The following is a 23430-nucleotide window of genomic DNA, read 5'->3' as shown; positions in this document are numbered from 1 at the left end:
CATTTGGCTGAAAACCCTGTTGATGATGAATACCAGCCTTTAAGCACCTACTTCCCGGATAAAGAGGTAAATTCAGTTGAGATAACATAAGAAGACACCAATAGGGCAATCGTGATCTCACCCACTAGTCAGCATTATCCAGCCATATCCGGGCTTCAATTTTTCTGCACAAACAACACTGCCGAGTATGAAGCCTACATTATGGGTATGAATATGGCAATCGACCAAGATGTGGAAGAATTGTTAATCATGGGTGATTCGGATCTGATTATCAGACAAGCTCAAGGAGAATGGGAAACTCGAGATGTCAAACTTATTCCCTACAAGCAACATATGGAAGATCTTAGCAGGCGGTTCAAGTCAGTAGAGTTTAGGTACATTCCTCATTTTCACAAAAAGTTAGCCGATGCGCTCGCTACTTTGGCCTCAATGCTGCCATACCCAGGCAATGCCCACATTGACCCATTGGAAATCCAAATCCGAGAAAAACATGGTTACTGCAACACGGTTGAGGAAGAACCGAATGTTCAGCCATGGTATAATGATATCAAGATATTTCTAACAACTAAAGAGTATCCCGAGCAAGCTAGTGGAGACCAAAAGAGAATCATTAGACGGCTCGCAAGCAGTTTCTTCTTGAGAGGTGAGGTCTTGTACAAAAGGACTCTGGATCTCAACTTGCTAAGATATGTTGACGTCGAAGAGTCCAGAAGAATCATGTACTAAGTGCACGTAAGAGTGTGCGGACCCCACATGAACGAGTATGTTTTGGCAAAGAAAATACTCCGAGAAGGTTATTACTGGATGACTATGGAAAACGACTGCTTCAGTTTTGTCCGGAAATGTCATCAGTGTCAGGTGCATGGTGATTTGATTCATGCACCGCCTACAGAACTGCATCCCATGTCAGCACCTTGGCCATTTGTTGCCTGTGGCATGAACGTCATTGGGCCAATCGAGCCAAAAGCTTCAAATAGGCATAGATTCATATTGGTCGCCATCGATTACTTCACAAAGTGGGTTGAAGCAATTACTCTCAAATCCGTCACCAAGAAAGTTGTGGTAGACTTTGTCCAACCTCATCTTCCGCTTTGGTATTCCTGCAATTATCATTACGGATAATGCGGCAAATTTGAATAGTCACTTGATGAGGGAGATATGTGAGCAGTTTAAGATCATGCATCGAAATTCTACTCCCTATCGGCCCAAAGCCAATGGTGACGTCGAAGAAGCAAACAAGAACATCAAAAAGATTTTGAGAAAGATGATTCAAAGTTCCAGGCAGTGGCATGAAAAGTTGTCGTATGCATTGTTGGGATATTGCACTACTGTGCGCACATCAGTCGGAGCAACCCCGTATATTTTGGTTTATGGCATTGAAGCCGTAATACCCGCAGAAGTTGAAATTCCTTCTCTTTGAATCATTGTTGAAGCTGAAATTGAAGACAGTGAGTGGGTCAAAACCCGTCTGGAACAGTTAACCCTGATCGATGAAAAGCGAATGGCCGCAGTCTGCCATGGGAAGTTGTATCAACAAAGAATGGTCCGAGCCTACAACAAGAAAGTGCGGCCTTGAAACTTTGAAGTGGGGCAACTCATTTTAAGGCATATTCTCCCCCATCATTAAGAAGCAAAAGGAAAGTTTGCTCCTAACTGGAAAGGGCCATACATTATCAGAAAATTGTTGCCAAAAGGGGTGTTATACCTGGGAGACATTGAAGGAAACAACCCCGAAACAATTGTAAATGCAGACGCAGTCAAAAGGTACTATGTTTAGTCTTTCTGTAGCGACAACATTATCCGATTGGGATGATGAAGGCTTTCATTCTCACTACCCCAAACACTTCAATCCTTTGCTAACCCTTTGAGCCAGTTATCTTTCTTTCATTACCCTCTTGGGAACTTGAAGACGTTTGTAAAAAAAAGCATTAAAACGAAAGAAAAAGAAAAAGAAAAGAAAACAAAAAAATAACAAAAATAAAATATTTTCCTGAACTAAGTTCGACTTGATTCCGAAAGGATACGAAGGCAGCCTCTCTCTGGGTTCAGTCACATCAAAACAAAAATCCAATTTCCGCCTAAAAAGTGAAACTGGGGCAGATGTTATAATGGTTTGGCGATGATCCCGCCTGAATGGTTCTAAAGTTGTAATTTGATTCAAATTCTTTTTACCTAAAACTTGTTCAGGTCCTTTCGATCAATCGGTGAAAGGTGTTCAAAATCGGAGAATGCAGTTGTTCGAATTCAACGCAATCAAGATGAGAGAAATAAAATGAGAGAGTCTTATTGGTGAAAACCTACGGGAACCGTAAGGCGATGGCGAGCAGAGAAACTAAATATGAGAGAGTCTTGTTAGTGAAAACTCGCAAAGAGCACTATAAGGCGATGGTGAGAAGAGAAATGAGAGAGGTCGATTGGTAAAAACCCGCAAAGGGCGCCGTTGATCAAAAAGAAGAAATCCCTCACACAATTGGCACTGAAAGAGTACTGGCAAGGTTTCTCGGTTTTAAAACACGGGTCGCAATGGGTTTATGAAAGTTGGATAGTAGTGCAGATCAGGTATCCATTCCAAGAAGCATGTCATGTATATTGAAGTATGCATGCACTCCAGATAAGTCCTTCTTTCCTCCCCAAAAGGGACACTTCTCCTTAAATTCCCTTTCTTGTCCTTTTATTACTTTTATTTGAATCCCTTTCGGGTTAACTCTATTCCGAAACTAATACAAAGAAAAGGTGTCAAGATTGGTTTAACAGGATTTTGCTTAATAAAAGCCAAGTCCGAAGAAAATACCCAGCCTCAGCGGGTGCATCAAGTCGATCCCGACTGGCTATGATGGCCGATGCTCTGAAATCAAAGTTATTGAAAATGAAAAGAAATCCAAAGTCAAAAGCCCTTAGAGGTAGAATAAGGTGAAAGGACCAAAGCCCCACACGGGTGAACCGTCATCTGGAAAGTTTGGAAATTTGAGTTCCTCAATTTTAGGAGAGAGATCAATCTTCAGAAAAGCCAGCAAGCAGCAGAGGTTCTCACCAAAAGAGTTGGGGTGGAGATCAAGTGATCAAAAATAATCAAGGACACAAAACCAACCACCGTTTCAAACTAACAATTGTTCTTTGTTTGAAAATTTCAAATAGGTGCAATCCAAAGCAACCGTGCAAGAAGTAGGTGCAACCAAAAAGAAAAATGTGCAAGTGCTAGAAACAGCTTTGCAACAACAATCCATAAAAAGGAAGTCCCCTCCAAATTTTTCCCGCATTTACTCATTCCATGAAATAAAAAAAAAGAGAAAGGAAAACAAAATGAAAAAAAAAGATAAGAAAAAAATTCAAAAAAAAAATGGTAGCTTAGGATCCCCAATCTCAATCTTTTACGCTTTTCCAACATAGGGTCTCCAATCCCTAGTTGAGATTGTTTTTAGACATAGGGTCTCCATCCCCTGGTCGCCTTTTGCCAACATAGGGTCTCCAACCCCTAGTTGAAATTTTTAGACATAGGGTCTCCATCCCCTAGTCGCCTTTTGCCAACATAGGGTCTCCAACCCCTAGTTGAGATTTTTAGACATAGGGTCTCCATCCCCTAGTTGCCTTTTGCAAACATAGGGTCTCCAACCCCTCGTTGATATTTTTAGACATAGGGTCTCCATCCCCTAGTCACCTTTTGCCAACATAGGGTCTCCAACCCTTAGTTGAGATTTTTAGGCATAGGGTCTCCATCCCCTAGTCGCCTTTTGCCAACATAGGATCTCCAACCCCTAGTTGAGATTTTTAGACATAGGGTCTCCATCCCCTAGTCGCCTTTTGCCAACATAGGGTCTCCAACCCCTAGTTGAGATTTTAGATATAGGGTCTCCATCCCCTAGTCGCCTTTTGCCAACATAGGGTCTCCAACCCCTAGTTGAGATTTTAGACATAGGGTCTCCATCCCCTAGTCGCCTTTTGCCAACATAGGGTCTCCAACCCTTAGTTGAGATTTTTAGACATAGGGTCTCCATCCCCTAGTCGCCTTTTGCCAACATAGGGTCTCCAACCCTTAGTTGAGATTTTTTAGACATAGGGTCTCCATCCCCCAGTCGCCTTTTGCCAACATAGGGTATCCAACCCTAGTTGAGATTTTAGACATAGGGTATCTATCCCCTAGTCGCCTTTTGCCAACATAAGGGTATCCAACCCCTAGTTGAGATTTTTAGACATAGAGTCTCCATCCCCTAGTCGCCTTTTGCCAACATAGGGTCTCCAACCCCTAGTTGAGATTTTTAGACATAGGGTCTCCATCCCCTTGTCGCCTTTTGCCAACATAGGGTCTCCAACCCCTAGTTGAGATTTTTTAGACATAGGGTCTCCATCCCTAGTTGAATTTTGCCAACATAGGGTCTCCAACCCCTAGTTGAGAGTTTTAGTCATAGAGTCTCCATCCCCTAGTCGCGCTTTTGCCAACATAGGGTCTCCAACCCCTAGTTGAGATTTTTTAGACATAGGGTCTCCATCCCTAGTTGCATTTTGCCAACATAGGGTCTCCAACCCCTAGTTGAGAGTTTTAGTCATAGAGTCTCCATCCCCTAGTCGCGTTTTGCCAACATAGGGTCTCCAACCCCTAGTTGAGATTTTTAGACATAGGGTCTCCATCTGTAGTCGCCTTTTGCCAACATAGGGTCTCCAACCCCTAGTTGAGATTTTTAGACATAGTGTCTCCATCCCCTAGTCGCCTTTTGCCAACATAGGGTCTCCAACCCCTAGTTGAGATTTTTTAGACATAGGGTCTCCATCCTCTAGTCGTTGTTTGCCAACATAGGGTCTCCAACCCCTAGTTGAGATTTTTAGACATAGGGTCTCCATCCCCTGTCGCCTTTTGCCAACATAGGGTCTCCAACCCCAAGTTGAGATTATTTTTAGATATAGGGTTTTCACTCCCTAGTCGCCTTTTGCCAACATAGGTTCTCGAATCCCTAGTTGAGATATTTTTTTTAGACATAGGGTCTTCATCCCCTATTCACCTTTTTTCCAACATAAGGTCTCCAATCCCTAGTTGAGATTTTACACATATGGCCTCTAATCCCTAGTCGCATTTTCCAACACAAGGTCTCTACTCCATGGTTGATTTTTTATAGATATAGGGCTCCACTCCCTAATCTCTTTCTCCCGGAGATGCATGATCGTTATTTTATTGCTTTCAGTAGAGAGATAATGTAGGGCTTTGTTACAATAACTCACGAAATTTTCCTAGTAAAAACTGGGGCAGAAAAATTTTGTTCGTTTGTTTGTTTTGGTGTCTGAGAAGGTTTGACCACGAGGCACAGAGTTCGAGATGACCAAAAGAATGAGTCTCAATCCAAAACAAAGAAAAGAAGAAAAATAGCAAAAAGAAATGAACTCAAAGTGCTGAGGTGGAGAAGGATGTGGACCGCTCAAGATATGATTGAAGTCATAGGCTTCGCGTGTCCCACCTTGATCCAAAGTTGAAGAATGAACCAGCGGTTTACAGCTAACGAGCATCAAGATCCAGATCGGAGTCTGCAGCAAGAACCAGCCAAGACTCAAGATCAAGCTTCAGAGGATTTATAGATAGTAATCTTGTAACTCGTAGTTGATAGGCTTAGCTTGTTAGTTTTTATTTTTCATTTTGGTGTAATAAGTAGTTCAACAAGCAGTAGCAGCAACAGCAACAGTGAAATCACAGCTTCCCGGTAGTCCCAGCTACCGAAACTTCCAGATCTACACTGACCTAATTCCTTTATAGCCAAGGATATGTAGGCAACCTTTGAAGCTGGTTCGGTCAGGCACTTTCCAAAAATGCTTCTCATAGAGTTTCAAACGAGCAAAAATCCCTCATAATTACTCATTTTATCTTTGCCCAAAAACCCTTCGTGTCTCCGAACAAAGAGGGCCAGCTGTGAGCACGTGATTTTTGTCCCACATGATTTAATCCTACAGAATCCCAAAGAATTAGATTTTTCTTTTAATTGGTTGTTATTTTAGGAATTATTCTAGAATTGTTCTATTTGTTTGCATTTTTCTGTGCATGCTTAATTTTATTTAATTCACGAAAAAATACATTGCATTTGAATTTAGGTCTTAATTTTAAATTTTTATATTAATTAGCAAATTAGTTCTTTTATAAAATGAAAAAATCATTAAAAATAGCTCATTTTTGCATTTTAACTCTTTAATTTTGAATTTTATGATTTTTCTTTAAATTTAGGATTTAATTAATTATTGCAAATACTATGTTGAGTAATTAATATAATTTGGTAGGTTAATCTAATTTTAAGAATTAGTTTAGGTTTTTACTTTAGTTTGAAAAAAAAAGAAATTTGAAATTGAAAGAAAAAGAAAACGAACAAAGGAAATGAGAAGGCAGAGTTTTAGGCTCTTTTAAGTAGATTTCCCCCAGCCCAAACGATATTTCCCAAGACCCGTTCAAATCAAGCCCAATTCTATCCCATACCCGGTCTGCCCTTTTATCAACCAAACGACATCGTCCTGAGTCCCCCTCCCCCACTTAAATTCAATCTCAGCCTTCCATCTAATTGAATCCAATGGCTCAAATCACTTCCCCCAACTCAATTAATATGTCCGAAAAGCCGCATTAACCTAGTACATTGTACTACTTCTGTCTCTCATCTCCCTCATCAAACCCTAGCACCGCCCTGAATTCTCCATCATCTTCATCCGGCGGCGCCACCTCCAATCAACCCCAAATAAACACCACGCAACCCTCACTCACCCCTGACCCCCAATCCATCACCATATTCCCTCGAATCATCACCAAAAAGAGCCAATTTCGGATCTAAGAAGGCAGCAGAGGAAAACAAAATCTCCCGAATTTTTCAAGCTTCGATGTTGATTTGGGGTCGAAATTGTTGTTTTCGTAAAATTCTCAATAAAAACCCACGATGAATACCAATTTCGGCTCGAAATCGGAATGTCGGAGGTTCATTCAAGCCATTCTTTCGCTTGTTATTATAGGTATTTCCATTTTTCTCTTCGCCTTCATTTTGTTCTTCTCCCCGTCTCCATCTCCCTCTGTTTCATCTTTTCTTTTTCCATATTATTTTTCATTTTTCTGTTTGAATCACTTTCTGTTTGCATGTTTGAAATTAAAAAAAAACTTGTTAGCTCATATTTGTTTTAATTTTTGTGTTAGTTTCGATTAATCCCTGCTTTTTGTTTATTTCATTTTTCAAAAGAAATTTTGGTTTTTGGGCAATTCTGTTTAGCCCATTGATTTTGTGAGTTTTGATTTTGATTTGAATTGGGTTCTGTAAATCAGAAGCCCAAAGAAAGGGGATTAGCTCGCGGTTTTGCAAGCCCGTTGTCTGGTTAGTTTTGGGTCAAATTGACCCATATTTGGCTCGATGGTAATTGGCATGAGTTTTAAGGGTAGTCTAGGGATTTTAGGCTGGGGAATCTATTCTAACTGACTTAAGAAGCTGCTAGGAAGGTAGGTTTGGGACTGACCTAGCAAACAAATTTTAAAATTAAGGATTCACTAGCAAAAACAAAAATTCGAAAAGGAGTAATGGGCAAATAACTTGACTCATTTCTGATGCTTTAGTTGTTCTTTATAAAGGCTCTTACTTCCTAATCAAGTTAGTTTTTGGGAGACTAAAAAACATTGAGAATTTTATAAGCAGCTGAGTTCTCTTTCGAATTCCAAAATACTGAAAATTGCTTAAATTGTGTTTGGTTTTTGGTTCTCTGATTCCCTTTGTTAGTTAGAACTTCTAAAATTGTTCCAAAATCATGCACCTGGGTTGAAAAAATGGCTTGAGTTAGTTTAAAAGTTTGGGTCGATTTGCTTCTTTAGCACTGTTTCATTGTTGTGGAAGTACTGTTGTTGTGACTGAATTTTTGCATTCTGCTGACTCTTAAGCACAACTTCTTCTTGGTTTTGATTGTTGTATTCAGGTATGCTTTGGATTTTGAGTAGCATATGAAGGGAAAATGTGAAGACATGTAATCCAAGTTGAAGAAAAATGACAAATGTTAGTCTTCTGTTGTTGATTATTGCTCGAATTTGTCATATTTTTGTTCGTGTTTCTTTTAGACTAGCTCATTATGTGTATTTCATTCACTGATATTATATTTTGTCTTAAGGTCTGGATTTGGTTTGCTGTTTGAATGTTGTTCGATCTAAGAGTGTTCTCAGGTTTAAGAGAATATGTATAAATTAAGGACTGTGATTTTATAGTTCGATTTGTGAGTCTGGCTTGGTTTTGGAGATGCTTCTCATAGCTATGGGTTAAATACTCATCAAATTAGATCATTCGTGTTGTTTGTTTAACAAATTTGATCTAGGCTTTGTTCCACTAATTGGTTTTTTTGGTTTGCTTACTCATATCCTGAAACATAGCCCAACTATTTCAGCATTTGGCAATTAGTTTTGCTTTGCTCATATATGAGCACCTTGAATTTAAAAAGCCTTTCGAATGGATTTTGAGCTTGATTTCAGACTTGAGAATGCTTAGGTTTAGCTTAACTCTTTACATTTTGTTTTCTTTGGAAAATTCGAGTCATATGATTTTATTTAAATGCGATGGTCTGAATCAGAGTTTAGCATGAGTTGTTATCCTTGAATTTGTGATGTTAAATGATGAAACAATTTGCGTAAGAGATGGTATCACATTAGGAATTGTATCTTCATTATAGAATGTATGTTGGCCTCAAAATGTGCTTTGCATTTGCTTAAAGATAGTCAGTATTTGTTCAAACTCTAGAATGGTAATGAATCACAAATCTAGGCTGTTAGTGTTGGCCCAATTGTGCCAAAACCCCCCCCCCCCCCCCCGGGTGATTAGATTCTCGATCTGGGCTTCATGTTAAGCCTAGTTATGTTCTTATGCTTGTCATGGAACTAGCGATTGGCAATTGGGCCCATAGCCGGCCTGGGCCCCTTAAACAACCAAACTTTAGTTTCGTTTATTGCTAGTTTACTTGTTATTAAGTTGATCTTAAGCATTTGCTTTAAATAAATTAGAAATTCCCCTAGTCTTTCAATCAATTAACTAGGTCCTTTAATTAAGTTGTGGTGTGTCATTCCAAATAACACCAATAGTTTATGGCCCTCATGATTAAAAAAAGAAAATCATTTAAACAATTAGATTTGAGGCGTGTCATATTAAGTAAGATATAATTTATGGCCCTCAAAAGCTTAGTTCGAACATCCTTTAAAAGTAGAATCGAGGTGTGCCATAGTGCAAGAGTAGACAACCCATGGACCTCGTATAGTTAGTAATAACTCTTTAAAATCGAGGTGTGCCATCAGTTGAATTTTTCATGGCCCTCGCAAACCTTGTCATTAACTTGAAAGTGCGTAGTTGCTTTAGGCACGCTATTTAAATTAATTTCCTTAAACTCGGGTGTGCATTTCATGTGACCCAACTCCAATTCTCAACAATGTTAAATAAAATGGGTCGTGGACCGCAAGTACATTTTATGTGGCGTGGTTCAAGGCGTATTTTAAATAACGTTGAAATTTTCCTAAAAAATAATAATTTAAAGCGGTTAATAGGTTAAAAATGTACCATAGGCTAAAACATGTATTAAAATCAGATAATAAGCCAATTGTAATAGTTTAAGCGATCGTGCTAGAACCACGGGACCTGGGAATGCCTAACACCTTCTCTCGGGTTAACAGAATTCCTTATTCAGAATTTCTGGTTCGCAGACTTCAAAAGGAAAGTCGAATTTCCTCGATCTGGGATAAAAAAATAAACCGGTGACTTGGGACACCATCTAACATATTCTAAGTGGCGACTCTGAAATAAATAAAATAATCCCATTTTGAATAATGTCACTTTAATTGGAAAACTCCCTTATATCTCCCTCTTCGGGTGTGTAAAAAGGAGGTGTGACAGCTCTGGCGACTCTGTTGGGGAAAAAGACCCAGAATCTCTGGTTCAGGGTTCAGAATTCGAGCTTAGAATAGTTGTTATACTTGGATTTATTTATTATCTGATTTTACATGTTTGAGCTTAATGTGCTAAATGCTGCTTTTTACCGCTTTGATATTGTTTGACTGTATATAAACTGTTACGAAACCCTTATTCTCTCTGAGTCTTCTAAATCATCTTGGAAGTGTGCACTTCGCATGGCTTCTTTTTTGTTAGAGTCATAACCCTATTTTAGAACGAGGATCGGACAAGTTGCAAAGCCGGTGAAGCTTCTGTATTCCCGGTACGCTCCCCCCTCCCCCCGGCTCGAGTTGTCCGCTCGGGTAAGCCGGGTCTAGAATAATATACCTAGGTTTTTAAAACCTAGAATGACATAGCCTCATGCCGGATCCCTAGTAGGAACGTTTGTTTGCATCACATGCATTTGACTTTGGAGACTCAACACAGGGGTTGGGTCTGTCTAGGACAGGTGTACCCGAAATGAAAAGACCATCCTGATGCATTCTACTTGCTACTTGCGCATTTATTTGCTTCGGATTTGTATGTTGACCGGTTTATGAATAATAGGAGAAAAGTTGGGAAAAAGAAAAATCAATTTGAGGGCTAGAGAGATAAGTACCTGTTTTTGAAAAACCCGATGTCCAAAAGGTACCGAAACTCTGCCGAAATTTTGAAAAAAAAAATTGTTTTAAAAAAAAATATTTAGTATTGTTTTTATTATGGCAAATCTGCGAACTACGCCAGTTTGATTCTCATCGGATGTGGGATACGAAGGCAACTCCCATCGGGTCCAACTTTATTTTTGCAAAAATAGCCCAAAAAGAACAAAAAAAATTTTTTATTGTTTTATCATAAATAAGTAAGGTGATGTCATTCTTGTCTAAAATAGCCGAATGTCCCCAAAAGAGTGCGGGAAGGCTGTTTTTGCAAGAACAGCCACCTATGGTCTCTTTTTCAAATTTTTGGCCGGTTAGCAAACACAGCCCTAAAATTTTCTTCCCCGAAGTGCTGAAGGGCCGTATTTGCAAAGCTGGGTTTTTATTTTTGAAATGAAATTTTTTGAAATAATGGTGATAACCTTTTCTTGAGCCAAAACGAATCATGATCCTTTAACTAAATCACCCTAATAAATATGCAAGATGAGCACAAATGAAAATGAACCCTTCGCAGCTCTTGAGGAAATCCCCTTACAGCTCCATATGTGGTGGAACGATTTAGGAAAAGGCAGTAGAGGAACTGTGATAAATGTTTTGGGTGGTCTCGTGGGACTTCTGAAAATCAAGCCAAGATTGGATGTGATTGAAGCCTTGTTACCTTTCTGGGACCCGACTCACAATGTGTTTCACTTTTATGATTTTTAGCTCACCCCCACGCTAAAGGAAATTGCGGGCTATGCCAGCCTTAGCTAAAATCTTATAAGTCAGTGCCCGGTGTCACCAAGAACAATGTCTCCTCACAAGTTTCTAGATATGTTGAGTATAAGCCGGGAGGTTCAGGATGGGAACTTATCCGAAGGGTTTTGTACTTTCCAATTCTTGTACCAGCGCTTTGGCAATCCCCAAGGTTTTGAAGCACCGAATACTAGTCTGACCCATGTAGGAAATAAAGATAAATGGGAGGCACGACGGGGCTTGGCCTTTATAGTAGTATTCTTGGGTGTCATGATATGTCCGAGAAAAGACGGCAATATAGAATTGGGTCTCGTGGGAATGGTTGATGTCATGATCAAGAAAGCTAATGGCAACCTGGTTCCAATGATCTTATCTGAGATTTACCGAGCTTTGACCATCTACCGAGAAGGGGGAAAATTCTTCCAGGGCTGTAACCTACTCCTAAAACTATGGATACAAGAACATCTTTGTCACCGTGTCGGGTATATGAACTACGGCATGACTGGTTTGAATTGCGTCGAAGAGTTTGAAAATCGTGTGGTGGGTGTTGAATTTCCAGGGGGTACAGAGGCTTGGTTTTCACACTTGAGTTCTTTAACTTCGGACAAAATTGAGTGAACTTTCGGATGGCTCCCTGTCACCGAAGGCATATACATGTCAGCCGAGGTATGCTATCTTCTCCTAATGGGTCTCCGGAGCATTCAGCCATATGCTCCTCACCGGGATTTATGCCAACTGGGCAGGTTTCAAACTATTCCTTATGACGAAGATCTGAACCGACAAGTCATAGAGTTGGGTCCAAAGGCTATATTCCCAGAAGGGAAAATTCGTCAGATTTGGAATGAGTGCAGATTTCTAGAACCAAACACTATGGTGCAGAATTTAGCTAAAGGCGAGTTAGACCCTAATTACATGAATTGGTTTGGTAAAAAGTTTCAAATCCCTCGAGAGCCTAAAAGGCCTGCTAAAAGACCTCATGTCCCGTAATTCACCAACGATTCACGGGAGCAATGGGACTGGTTGACAAAAGAAGCAAGCTATAGGGCCAAGATAAGTAAATTGAAGGGACAAATCAGGAACCTCAAGTTTGACAATAGTGTCCAAGCTGCTACAGATGATGGGGAAAAAAAGAAGCTGGCTTAGGAAAACGAAGCCCTTAAAGCTCAGATCCAGGAAATGAGAATAGCTGCTAAAAACCAGGAAAGAAGCCAAGCAGATGAAAGGCTTATAAGAGGTCTTCGAAAGAAAGTAATTGAGTGTCAACTTAGAAAAATCTAAGGCTAGTCTAGCAAGAGTCCGAGCACAACTGGCAAAGAATGCAGAAGGGCGGGCAGAGTTTGTGGGGTAGATGAAAAGAAAATATGAGGGAACAGTCATAGATTTGAAGAGAAAGCTAACTACCCTTGAAAATGAGGTGGCCAAATAGGCTAGGAACTTTAAAGCCAAAAGGGAACATTGCTATGCTTTGATGGCCCAGATGGAGGAAGATATGCAACAGTTGCAGAATTAAAACCATCATGTCACTCAGGTGCTAGAAGCTCGGACTCAGCAAATCGGGCGCTTGCTTTAAGAAAAGGGTATCATCCAGGAGAGGGTTAGAGCAATTGCCGACTACATCGTCATGAAATGCCACGAATGTGAGGACATGACTCGAACCATTTTCTTTGTTGCAGTAATGACATTTGTCCGCCAAATAATGAGTGATCTAAAGAGGGTTCAAGGGGATCTTATGTCCCACAGGCCCCAGGAGTCGAAGCCCTTATGTACTCTTGATTATTTTTCATTTATCGAGTCTGTATTTCAGTTTTTAGTTTAAAATTTTCTTTTGAGTTTGTTTGTAGTTTTTAAAATTCCAAGAAATGAGTATGTTGGAGTCTTTTGTAATAGAAAAGTTTAGGAGTTTTATTAATAAAAATTGAAAATTCCCAAAACATTGTTTCCTTATTTTCGTACTTATTTTTTGAACTACGTGATGATCTAATTCATGCGGTATCATGATACGTAGGCAATACTCATCGGATCCAGTCATGATTTTTGTAAATAATTCAAATAAAAAAGGTATGTGAAAGGAAAAAACCGAAAGAAAAATCAAAAAGAAAAAAAAGAGCAAAAGAAAAACCAAAAAGAAAAACGAAAAGAAAGCAAGGAAAGAAAAGAAAGGAAAATGGGAATGAGAGGAGAGGTATCAAAGAGGCAAAGTGGAAAGAAAAGAAAATTGGGGAAATAAGCAAAGCCGGGATGAAACATGCAATCGTTGCGAAACATATAGAAACACATTTAACTGTGTAGGTGCATCACACCCCAACGTGCGATTACCTATATGTTAATTGCTTCAAACTGACTGGTTTGTTGTCTACTGTTAAGTACAAGTTTTATATTAAGGTGGTCGATTTTGTGGTAATTTAGCTTCGCATCCGTACTTCACAAGGTCAAAAGGAAGTGTTGAAATGTCTTCGGAAAGTCATCTGCCAACAATCCCTATCTCGGAGGATAGCCCAATCTCGGCCATCCCAACTTCTGAGTCAGCAACTGCTAAGGAAAATAGGATTCTGCATCTCCGCATGATGGAAATGTGGGACGCCTGGTCCAACGGCAGAGAACCACCAAGTGCGATACCTGGATTCCCTGAGCTATTTCCCAGGGCAAGTGGGACTTCCAACATCCCCATAAGTTATCCAAATACCCTACTAGGATATCCTACCACCTCAGCCCACTTTGCTGGAACATGTTCTGAGGCTCGCCCCCAGGTGACAATGTTAGGTGCGGCCTCGAACATATTCACTGCGCCACCTTGTTCAGCTACGGCACAACCCACTCTACCCAGGCCTAGTTTTGATCCATCATCTTTCACTTTCAAGCACCATCTTTCCCAATGGAACCAACCCAGTTCACAACTAATTCTTACCCTCAGCCACCCTGGTACGAGTTTACTGCGGGGCAGGAGAAAACCACAAAAACCCTGAACAAGAAGAGATTACCAGAAAGATGAGGAGCATGGAGCAAAATCTCAAAAATATACAGGGTTTGAGCGGGCAAAAGAGCGTATCTTATGTTGACCTGTGTATGTTCCCACACGTACATTTACCCTTGGGTTTCAAAACCCCGAAGTTTGAAAAGTATGATGGGCATGATGATCCTATATCCCACCTCAAAAGGTACTGCACCCAATTGCGGGGAGCAAGTGAAAAAAAGGAGCTTCTCATGGCATATTTTGGAGAGAGCCTGATCGACATTGCTTCTGAATGGTACATAGATTAGGATATATCTCGGTGGCATATTTGGGACGACCTGGCTCGGGATTTTGTCAGGCAGTTTCAATACAACATCGACATTGCCCCTGACAGGAATTCGTTGTCGAACCTCAAGAAGAAGTCCTCGGAAAGCTTCCGAGAGTACGCTATCAAATGGTGTGAGCAAGCGGCCAGAGTCAAACCTCCAGTGGACAAAACAGAGATGGTTAGCATTTTTCTTCAAGGCCAGGAGGCTAATTATTATCCGAATATGATGTCTGCGATGGGGAAGTCGTTTGCCGAGGCCATCAAAATTGGTGAAATGGTCGAGAATGGTTTAAAAACAGGGTGCATCTTGAGTCAGTCTGCTATAAGGGCTACCTCCCAAGGAATTCAAGGCGGGTATGGAGGTGTAGCAAACCGAAAGAAGAAGGAAGAAGCGGCAATGGCAACTTCAAGTGTAAGAAAACCCCGTCCACCCAAACCTTATTACCTTGAAAGAACCCCACAACATTACTATCCCCATCAGGATGTGGCCTATGTTATGGTTCCTCAATCATACGTAGTGATGAATACCCAACACTACATTAGTCCACAACAACAATTCAATCAAAACCAAGATCCATTTCCGAGAAATCAACCTCCTCACCAAGCTCAGTATAATCCCCGACCTCCATAGAACAACTTCCCCTACAATGCCTGTGTCGGGGAACCACCCAAGATGGAAAACTTCACACCCATTGGCGAGTCATATTCCAGCCTTTTCCCCAAACTTGTCTAGATGGTTTTGCTGCAGCCTGTACCCCAAACCAGGCAGAACCCAGCGTCGCCTACTTACAGAGCCGGTACTCGATATGCTTACCACTCGGGGGCAGAAGGGCATGATACAGATGACTGTTGGACCCTGAAAAGGGACATGGAAAACCTCATAGAACAAAAGCGAATAGCGTTGAAGGACGAAGACGTTCCTAATGTAACCAACAATCCATTATCGGCTCACAACAACGGGCCGGTTATTAGAATGATTTATGAATATAGAGAGTTTGACCCAGCTCTAAAAGCCATCATTGCCATAGCCAATGTGGAAAATAAGCTAAAGGTTGTCGCAAAACAAGACAAGGGGGAGAAAAAAAGTAAACCCACCCCTCAGAAAACAGAAAAGAGAGTGGAAACTGAAATTGGGGCAGCCCTCTCAAAAGATGTCGTTATCTATATTCCTCGGGGCCACAAGAAAGAAAAAGCGTCATTGAGCCCTTCAAGAAGGTTTAAGCTAAACAAGGGGTCTAAAATATATGTGCCTAAAGGGACCTACATGGTGCGGGGGCCAGTAATTTCACCTAGGCTGAATGAGCTCGTGGTTATTGGCCGCGCACCGCAGAGGCCCATGACAAATCCCTCTGCCGTTCCATGGAATTACAACAAGGCGGTAGTAACCTACAGGGGTAAAGAGATCTCAGGAGAAGTTAAGGAAAATAACCCGGTTGAGAAATACCTCAATTTGGAGGAAGTGAATAAGGCCACGAAGAAGCATTTCCCACTCAAGAAGCCAGTGAGTGCGAAGAAGAAGAAGAGTTCTTCCGAAAAATGAAAATGGCGGACTACGAGATAATTGACCAACTCCGAAAGTCTCCTGCTCAAGTCTCTTTGTTGTCTCTGCTAATGAATTCAACTGAAATCAAAAAGTGTTGATCAAAACTCTCAATGGAGCATATGTACCCATTGAAACCACTGGTGAACAGTTGGAGAGGATGGAAGAAAGGTTTTTTGTAGTCAATCATATCCCTTTCAGCAAGAATGATTTGCCCCGGAAAGGGGCCGCCCACAACAAAGCCCTTCATCTGACAGTTAAATGCGATGGATATTATTTGAAAAGGGTCAAGCTGGATGGTGGTTCTGGAGTAGATATTTGCCCTTTCTCAACTCTACAACGAATGGAGATCGGTACTGAGAGAATCAAGCCCAACAACGTCTATGTGCGTGCCTTTGATGGAATCAAGAGAGATACCATAGGCGAGATTGATTTGATTCTAACTATTGGCCCGGTGGATTTCGAGGTGACCTTTCAGGTCTTAGACATGGATACTTCCTATAATTTCCTCTTGGGAAGACCTTGGATTCATGCAGCAGGGGTTGTACCTTCTACTCTCCACCAGATAGTAAAATTTGAACATGAAGATCAGGACATTGTAGTCCATGGAGAGGACGAGCAGTTGATTTACCGGGACCGTCAGTCCCATGTCCCGAGGCTAGGGAAGGAAGTGAACATATAGTCTATCAAGCCTTCGAGCTGTGTGGTCGCGGACCAATGTGAAGAAGGAAACCCTTGCCCTCAACCCTTTCTTTCAAATTCGTCAATTATGGTTGCCAAGGAAATGATCAGGCATGGTTACAAACCTGGGAAGGGGCTCGGGATGTCATTGCAAGGAATCACCGAACCTAACACTCTGGCTACTAGAGAAAAGTTCTTTGGGGTAGGTTTCCAAGCCACACCAGCTGATGAAAAATGGGCAGATAAACGAAAGAACAATGGTTGGGTCTTGTCTCAGCCGTTTCTGCATCTTTATACAACGTTTGTCAGGCCCAAGTACAATGAGGAAGAGGAAGATGAGGCCTTCACGACCGAGAAAATTGAAGAAATCTATGGGGCTATAAAGCAGATGCTGTATGAAACCCACATGGTCCAACCGGGAGAAGGCTCGAGAATTGCTGAGGTGTTGTATATGGGGCCCAATGCCAAATTGCAAAATTGGAAGGCTACTCCATTCCCAATCAGGCGGGAGTCCCTGTAGTCCAGTCCTGCCATTTTTTCTGCATCACGAGTTATTTCAGGGTGTAACTCGGATGTTTCCTGTCTTTAATTTCCAATGTAAACCCTATTATCTTCAAAATTCAATGAAATGAAATTAATATTTCATCGTTCATCTCTCTTTATTCTTTCTGACTTTTGTTATTTTTTTCTCTCTTATTTTTCCTTTCAGTTCTAATAATGCGTCTTTAAATAACATGGCATGTTTGCGAACTTCATGCCCAGATCCAAACACGCTGTCTAACTGTGAAATAATGAACCAAGAACCGGAATATGATGAAGAAGAGGCTTTTAAGGAAATAAATCGAGAATTGAAACAATTTGAGAATAAACCTAAGCCGAACTTAAATGATACTGAGCCGGTTAATCTGGGTAGTTCAGAAGAAATCAAAGAAACCAAGATAAGCATTCACAGATGAAAAAACCTGGGTCGCATTGATCCAACTCTTGTTTGAATTTAAAGATGTGTTTGCTTGGTCATACGATAACATGCCATGACTAAGTGTTGATTTGGTGGTTCACAAGTTGCCAACCTACCCCAATTATCCCCTTGTCTAGCAAAAGCAAAGAAAGTTCAAAACTGATATCAGTGACAAGATTACAGAAGAGGTCACAAAACAGCTAAAAGTAGGGGTAATCCGAGTGGTTTGATACACCACATGGTTAGCCAATGTAGTTCCAGTGCCAAAGAAAGACGGGAAAACTCGAGTGTGTGTGGACTACAGAGATCTGAACAAACCAAGTCCCAAAGATAATTTCCCTTTGCCCAACATCCATATCCTTGTTGATAACTGCGCCAAACATGAGATACAGTCCTTCGTGGATTGTTATGCAGGATATCACCAGGTGTTGATGGATGAAGAGGATGCGGAAAAGACTGCTTTCACCACACCCTGGGGCACCTACTGTTACAGGGTCATGCCTTTTGGTCTAAAGAACGTCGGGGAAACCTATACGAGGGCCATGACTGCCATTTTTCATGACATGATGCACCAAGAAATTGAGGTGTACGTAGACGATGTGATCATCAAATCCAGGACACAGGACGACCATGTTCGGGACTTGAGAAAATTCTTTGAGCGGCTACGTAAATATGATTTGAAGCTAAACCCAACCAAATGTGCATTTGGGGTACCGTCGGGCAAACTCCTGGGATTCATAGTCAGTTGGAGGGGCATTAAGTTAGACCCAACAAAGATAAAGTCTATTCGAGATTTTCCTCCTCCAAGAACCAAGAAAGAGGTTATGAGCCTGCTGGGAAGGTTGAACTACATTAGCAGATTCATTGCTCAGTTGACTTCTACATGTGAACCCATCTTCAAGCTGTTAAAGAAAGATGCATAAATTAAATGGATAGACGAGTGCCAAGAAGCCTTTGACAAATGAAAGAATATTTGTCGAACCCGCCAGTCTTGGTCCCACCTAAACCTGGGAGGCCTTTGTTTCTGTATTTGACAGTCTTGGAGAATTCTTTTGGATGTGTCCTCGGACAACATGACGTGACTGGGAAAAGAGAGCAGGCGATCTACTATTTGAGCAGAAAGTTCACAAGCTAGGAAGCAAAATATACCCTGTTGGAAAGGACTTGTTGCGCCCTAACTTGGGTCGCTCAAAAGCTTAGGCATTACCTGTTGGCCTATACCACTTACCTCATCACCAGGTTGGATCCTTTAAAATACATATTCAAGAAGCCAATGCCCAAAGGGAGGTTAGCAAAATGGTAGATACTTCTCACTGAATTTGACATAGTTTATGTCACCCGCACAGCAATGAAAGCCCAGGCTTTAGCGGATCATTTAGCTGAAAACCTTGTTGATGATGAATACTAGCCTTTGAGCACCTACTTCTCGGATAAAGAGGTAAATTCAGTTGAGATGACATCAGAAGACACCAATGCTTGGAAAATGTTCTTCGATGGGGCTGTAAACGCAAAAGGTGTTGGAATTGGGGCAATCTTGGTCTCACCCACTGGTCAGCATTATCCAGCCACAGCCCGGCTTCGGTTTTTCTGCACAAACAACATTGCCGAGTATGAAGCCTGCATTATGGGTATGAATATGGCAATTGACCAAGATGTGGAAGAATTGTTAATCATGGGAAATTTGGATCTGATTATCAGACAAGCTCAAGGAGAATGCGAAACTCGAGATGTCAAACTTATTCCCTACAGGCAACAAGTGAATGATCTTAGCAGGCGGTTCAAGTCAGTAGAGTTCAGGTACATTCCTCTTTTTCACAATGAGTTAGCTGATGTGCTCGCTACTTTGTCCTCGATGCTGCCATACCCAGACAATGCCCACATTGACCCATTGGAAATCCAAATCCGATAAAGACACGGTTACTGCAACACGGTTGAGGTAGAACTGAATGTTCAGCCATGGTATCATGATATCAAGAGATTTCTAAAAACTAAAGAGTATCCCGAGCAAGCCAGTGGAGACCAAAAGAGAACCATTAGACGGCTTGCAAGCGTTTTCTTCTTGAGCGGTGAGGCCTTATACAAAAGGACTCTGGATCTCAACTTGCTAAGATGTGTTGACGCCGAAGAGGCCGGAAGAATCATGTATGAAGTGCACACAGGAGTGTGCGGACCCCACATGAATGGATATGTTTTGGCAAAGAAAATCCTCCGAGCAGGTTATTACTGGATGACTATGGAAAAAGACTGCTTCAGTTTTTTCCGGAAATGTTATCAATGTCAGGTGCACGGTTATTTGATTCATGCACCACCTACAGATAGGAATGCACGGTTATCAGTGTCAGCACCTTGGCCATTTGTTGCCTGGGGCATGGACGTCATTGGGATGATCGAGCCAAAAGCTTCAAATAGGAATAGATTCATATTGGTCGCCATCGGCTACTTTACAAAGTGGGTTGAAGCAATTACTCTCAAATCCGTCAACAAGAAAGTTGTGGTAGACTTTGTGCACTCCAACCTCATCTGCTGTTTTGGTATTCCTGCAACTATCATAACAGATAATGCGGAAAATTTGAATAGTCACTTGATGAGGGAGATATGTGAGCAGTTTAAGATCACGCATTGAAATTCTACTCCTTATCGGTCCAAAGCCAATGGTGTCGTCGAAGAAGCAAACAAGAACATCAAAAAGATTTTGAGAAAGATGATTCAAAGTTCCAGGCAGTGGCATGAAAATTTGTCTTTTGCATTATTGGGATATCACACTACTGTGCGCACATCAGTCGGAGCAACCCCGTATCTTTTGGTTTATGGCACTGAAGCCGTAATACCTGCAGAAGTTGAAATCCCTTCTCTTCGGATCATTGTTGAAGCTGAAATTGAAGACAGTGAGTGGTTCAAAACCCATCTAGAACAGTTAACCCTGATCGATGAAAAGCAAATGGCCGTATTCTGCCACGGGCAGTTCTATCAACAAATAATGGCCCGTGCCTACAACAAGAAAGTGTGGCCTAGAAACTTTGAAGTGGGGCAACTCGTTTTAAGGCGTATTCTCCCCCATCATCAAGAAGCAAAAGGAAAGTTTGCTCTTAACTGGAAAGGGCCATACATTATCAGAAAATTGTTGCCAAAAGAGGCGTTATACGTGGGAGACATCGAATGAAACGACCGTGAAATAGTTGTAAATGCAGAAGCAGTCAAAAGGTATTATGTCTAGTCTTTATGCAGCGACAACATTATCCGATTGGGATAATGGAGGCTTTCATTCTCGCTACCTCAAATACTCCAATCCTTTGCTAACCCTTTGAGCCGGTTATCTTTCTTTCATTACCCTCTTTGGAACTTGAAAACGTTTGTAAAAAAGCATCAAAACGAAAGAAAAAAAAGAAAAGAAAAACAACAAAATAACAAAAACAAAATATTTTCCTAAACTACGTTCGACTTGATTCCGAAAGGATATGTAGGCAGCCTCTCTCTGGGGTTCAGTCACACCAAAACAAAAATCCAATTCCCCCCCCCCTAAAAGTGAAACTGGGGCAGATGTAATAATGGTTTGGCGATGATCCCGCCTGAATGGTTCCAAAGTTGTAATTTGATCCAAATTCTTTTTACCCAAACCTTGTTCAAGTCCTTCCGATCAATCGGTGAAAGGTGTTCAAAATCGGAGAATGCAGTTGTTCGAATTCGACGCAATCAAGATGAGAGAAATAAAATGAGAAAGTCTTATTGGTGAAAACCTACGGGCACTGTAAGGCGATGGCGAGCAGAGAAACTAAAAATGAGAGAGTCTTGTTAGTGAAAACTCGCAAAGAGTACTATAAGGCAATGGTGAGAAGAGAAACGAGAGAGGTCGATTGGCAAAAACCCGCAAAGGGCGCTGTTGATCGAAAGAAGGAATCCCTCACCACCATTGGCACCGAAAGAGCCCTGGCAAGGTTTCTCGGTTTTAAAACACGGGTCGCAATGGGTTTATGAGAAGTTGGATAGTAGTGCAGATCAGGCATCCAGTCCAAGAAGCATGCCATGTCTATTGAAGTTTGCATGCACTCCAGATAACTCCTTCTTTCCTCCCCGAAAAGGAACACTTCTCCTTAAATTCCCTTTCTTGTTCTTTGTTTACTTTTCTTTGAATCCCTTTCGGGCTAACTCTGTTCTGAAACTAATACAAAAAAAGGTGGCAAGATTGGTTTTATAGTGTTCTGCTTAATAAAAGCAAAGTCCGAAGAAAATACCCAGCCTCAGCGGGTGCATCAAGTCGATCCCGACTGGCTATGATGGCCGATGCTCTGAAATCAAAGTTATTGAAAATGAAAAGAAATCCAAAGTCAAAAGCCCTTAGAGGCAGAATAAGGTAAAAGGACCAAAGCCCCATACGGGTGAACCGTCATCTGGAAAGGTTGGAAATTTGAGTTCATCAATTTTAGGAGAGAGTTCAATCTTCAGAAAAGCTAGAAAGCAGCAGAGGTTCTCACCAAAAGAATTGGGCAGAGATCAAGTGATCAAAAGTAATCAAGGCCACAAAACCAACCACCGTTTCAAACTAACAATTGTTCTTTGTCTGAAAATTTGAAACAGGTGCAATCCAAAGCAACCATGCAACAAGTAGGTGCAACCAAAAAGAAAAATGCGCAAGTGCTAGAAATAGCTTTGAAGCAACAATCCATAAAAAGGAAGTCCCCTCCAAATTTTTTCCCGCATTTACTCATTCCATGAAATAAAAAAAAAGAGAAAGGAAAACAAAATGAAACAAAAATATAAGAAAACAAATTCAAAAAAAAAGTAGCTTAGGATCCCCAATCTCAATCTTTTACACTTTTCCAACATAGGGTCTCCAATCCCTAGTTGAGATTGTTTTTTAGACATAGCGTCTCCATCCCTTGGTCGCATTTTGCCAACACAGGGTCTCCAACCCCTAGTTGAAATTTTTAGACATAGTGTCTCCATCCTCTAGTCGCATTTTGCCAACATAGGATCTCCAACCCCTAGTTGAGATTTTTAGACATAGGGTCTCCATCCCTTAGTCGTCTTTTGCCAACATAGGGTCTCCAACCCCTAGTTGAGATTTTTAGACATAGGGTCTCCATCTCCTAGTCCCCTTTTGCCAAAATAGGGTCTCCAACCCCTAGTTGATATTATTGTTAGACATAGGGTTTTCACTCCCTAGTCGCTTTTTGCCAACATAGGGTCTCCAATCCCTAGTTGAGATATTTTTTTTAAACATAGGGTCTCTATCCCCTAGTCGCCTTTACCAACATAGGGTCTTCAACCCCTAGTCGAGATTTTTAGACATAGGGTCTCCATCCCCTAGTCGTCTTTTGCCAACATAGGGTCTCCAACCCCTAGTTGAGATTTTAGACATAGGGTTTCCAACCCCTAGTCGCCTTTAGCCAACATAGGGTCTCCAACCTCTAGTTGAGATTTTTAGACATAGGGTCTCCATCCCCTAGTCGCCTTTTGCCAACATAGGGTCTCCAACCCCTAGTTGAGATTTTAGACATAGGGTCTCCATCCCCTAGTCGCCTTTTGCCAACATAAGGGTCTCCAACGCCTAGTTGAGATTTTTAGACATAGGGTTTCCATCCCCTAGTCGCCTTTTGCCAACATAGGGTCTCCAGCCCTAGTTTTAGATTTTTTAGACATAGGGTCTCCATCCCTAGTCGCCTTTTGCCAACATAAAGACTCCACTCCGTAGTTG

The 23430-nt window shown here is 41.3% G+C and overlaps 1 protein-coding gene across 1 annotated transcript; it reads left to right on the top strand.

Annotated features, from left to right (window-relative positions):
* The first annotated feature begins 249 nt into the window (after positions 1 to 249).
* LOC142165033 (uncharacterized) lies at positions 250 to 726 on the top strand. The gene has a single exon (XM_075223679.1). It carries the CDS (start codon positions 250 to 252, stop codon positions 724 to 726), a length of 477 nt encoding a protein of 158 aa, XP_075079780.1.
* The last annotated feature ends 22704 nt before the right edge of the window (positions 727 to 23430 follow it).

This window comes from Nicotiana tabacum, chromosome 10, assembly GCF_000715075.1.
Source record: "Nicotiana tabacum cultivar K326 chromosome 10, ASM71507v2, whole genome shotgun sequence".
Lineage (NCBI taxonomy): Eukaryota > Viridiplantae > Streptophyta > Magnoliopsida > Solanales > Solanaceae > Nicotiana > Nicotiana tabacum.
The sequence above is the reverse complement of the archived record's forward strand: the minus strand, read 5'-3'. Positions and strand labels throughout refer to the sequence as shown.

Excerpts from the sequence above, each read along its gene's own strand:
- LOC142165033 (XM_075223679.1), top strand. The coding sequence starts at position 250 with ATGGGTGATTCGGATCTGATTATCAGACAAGCTCAAGGAGAATGGGAA.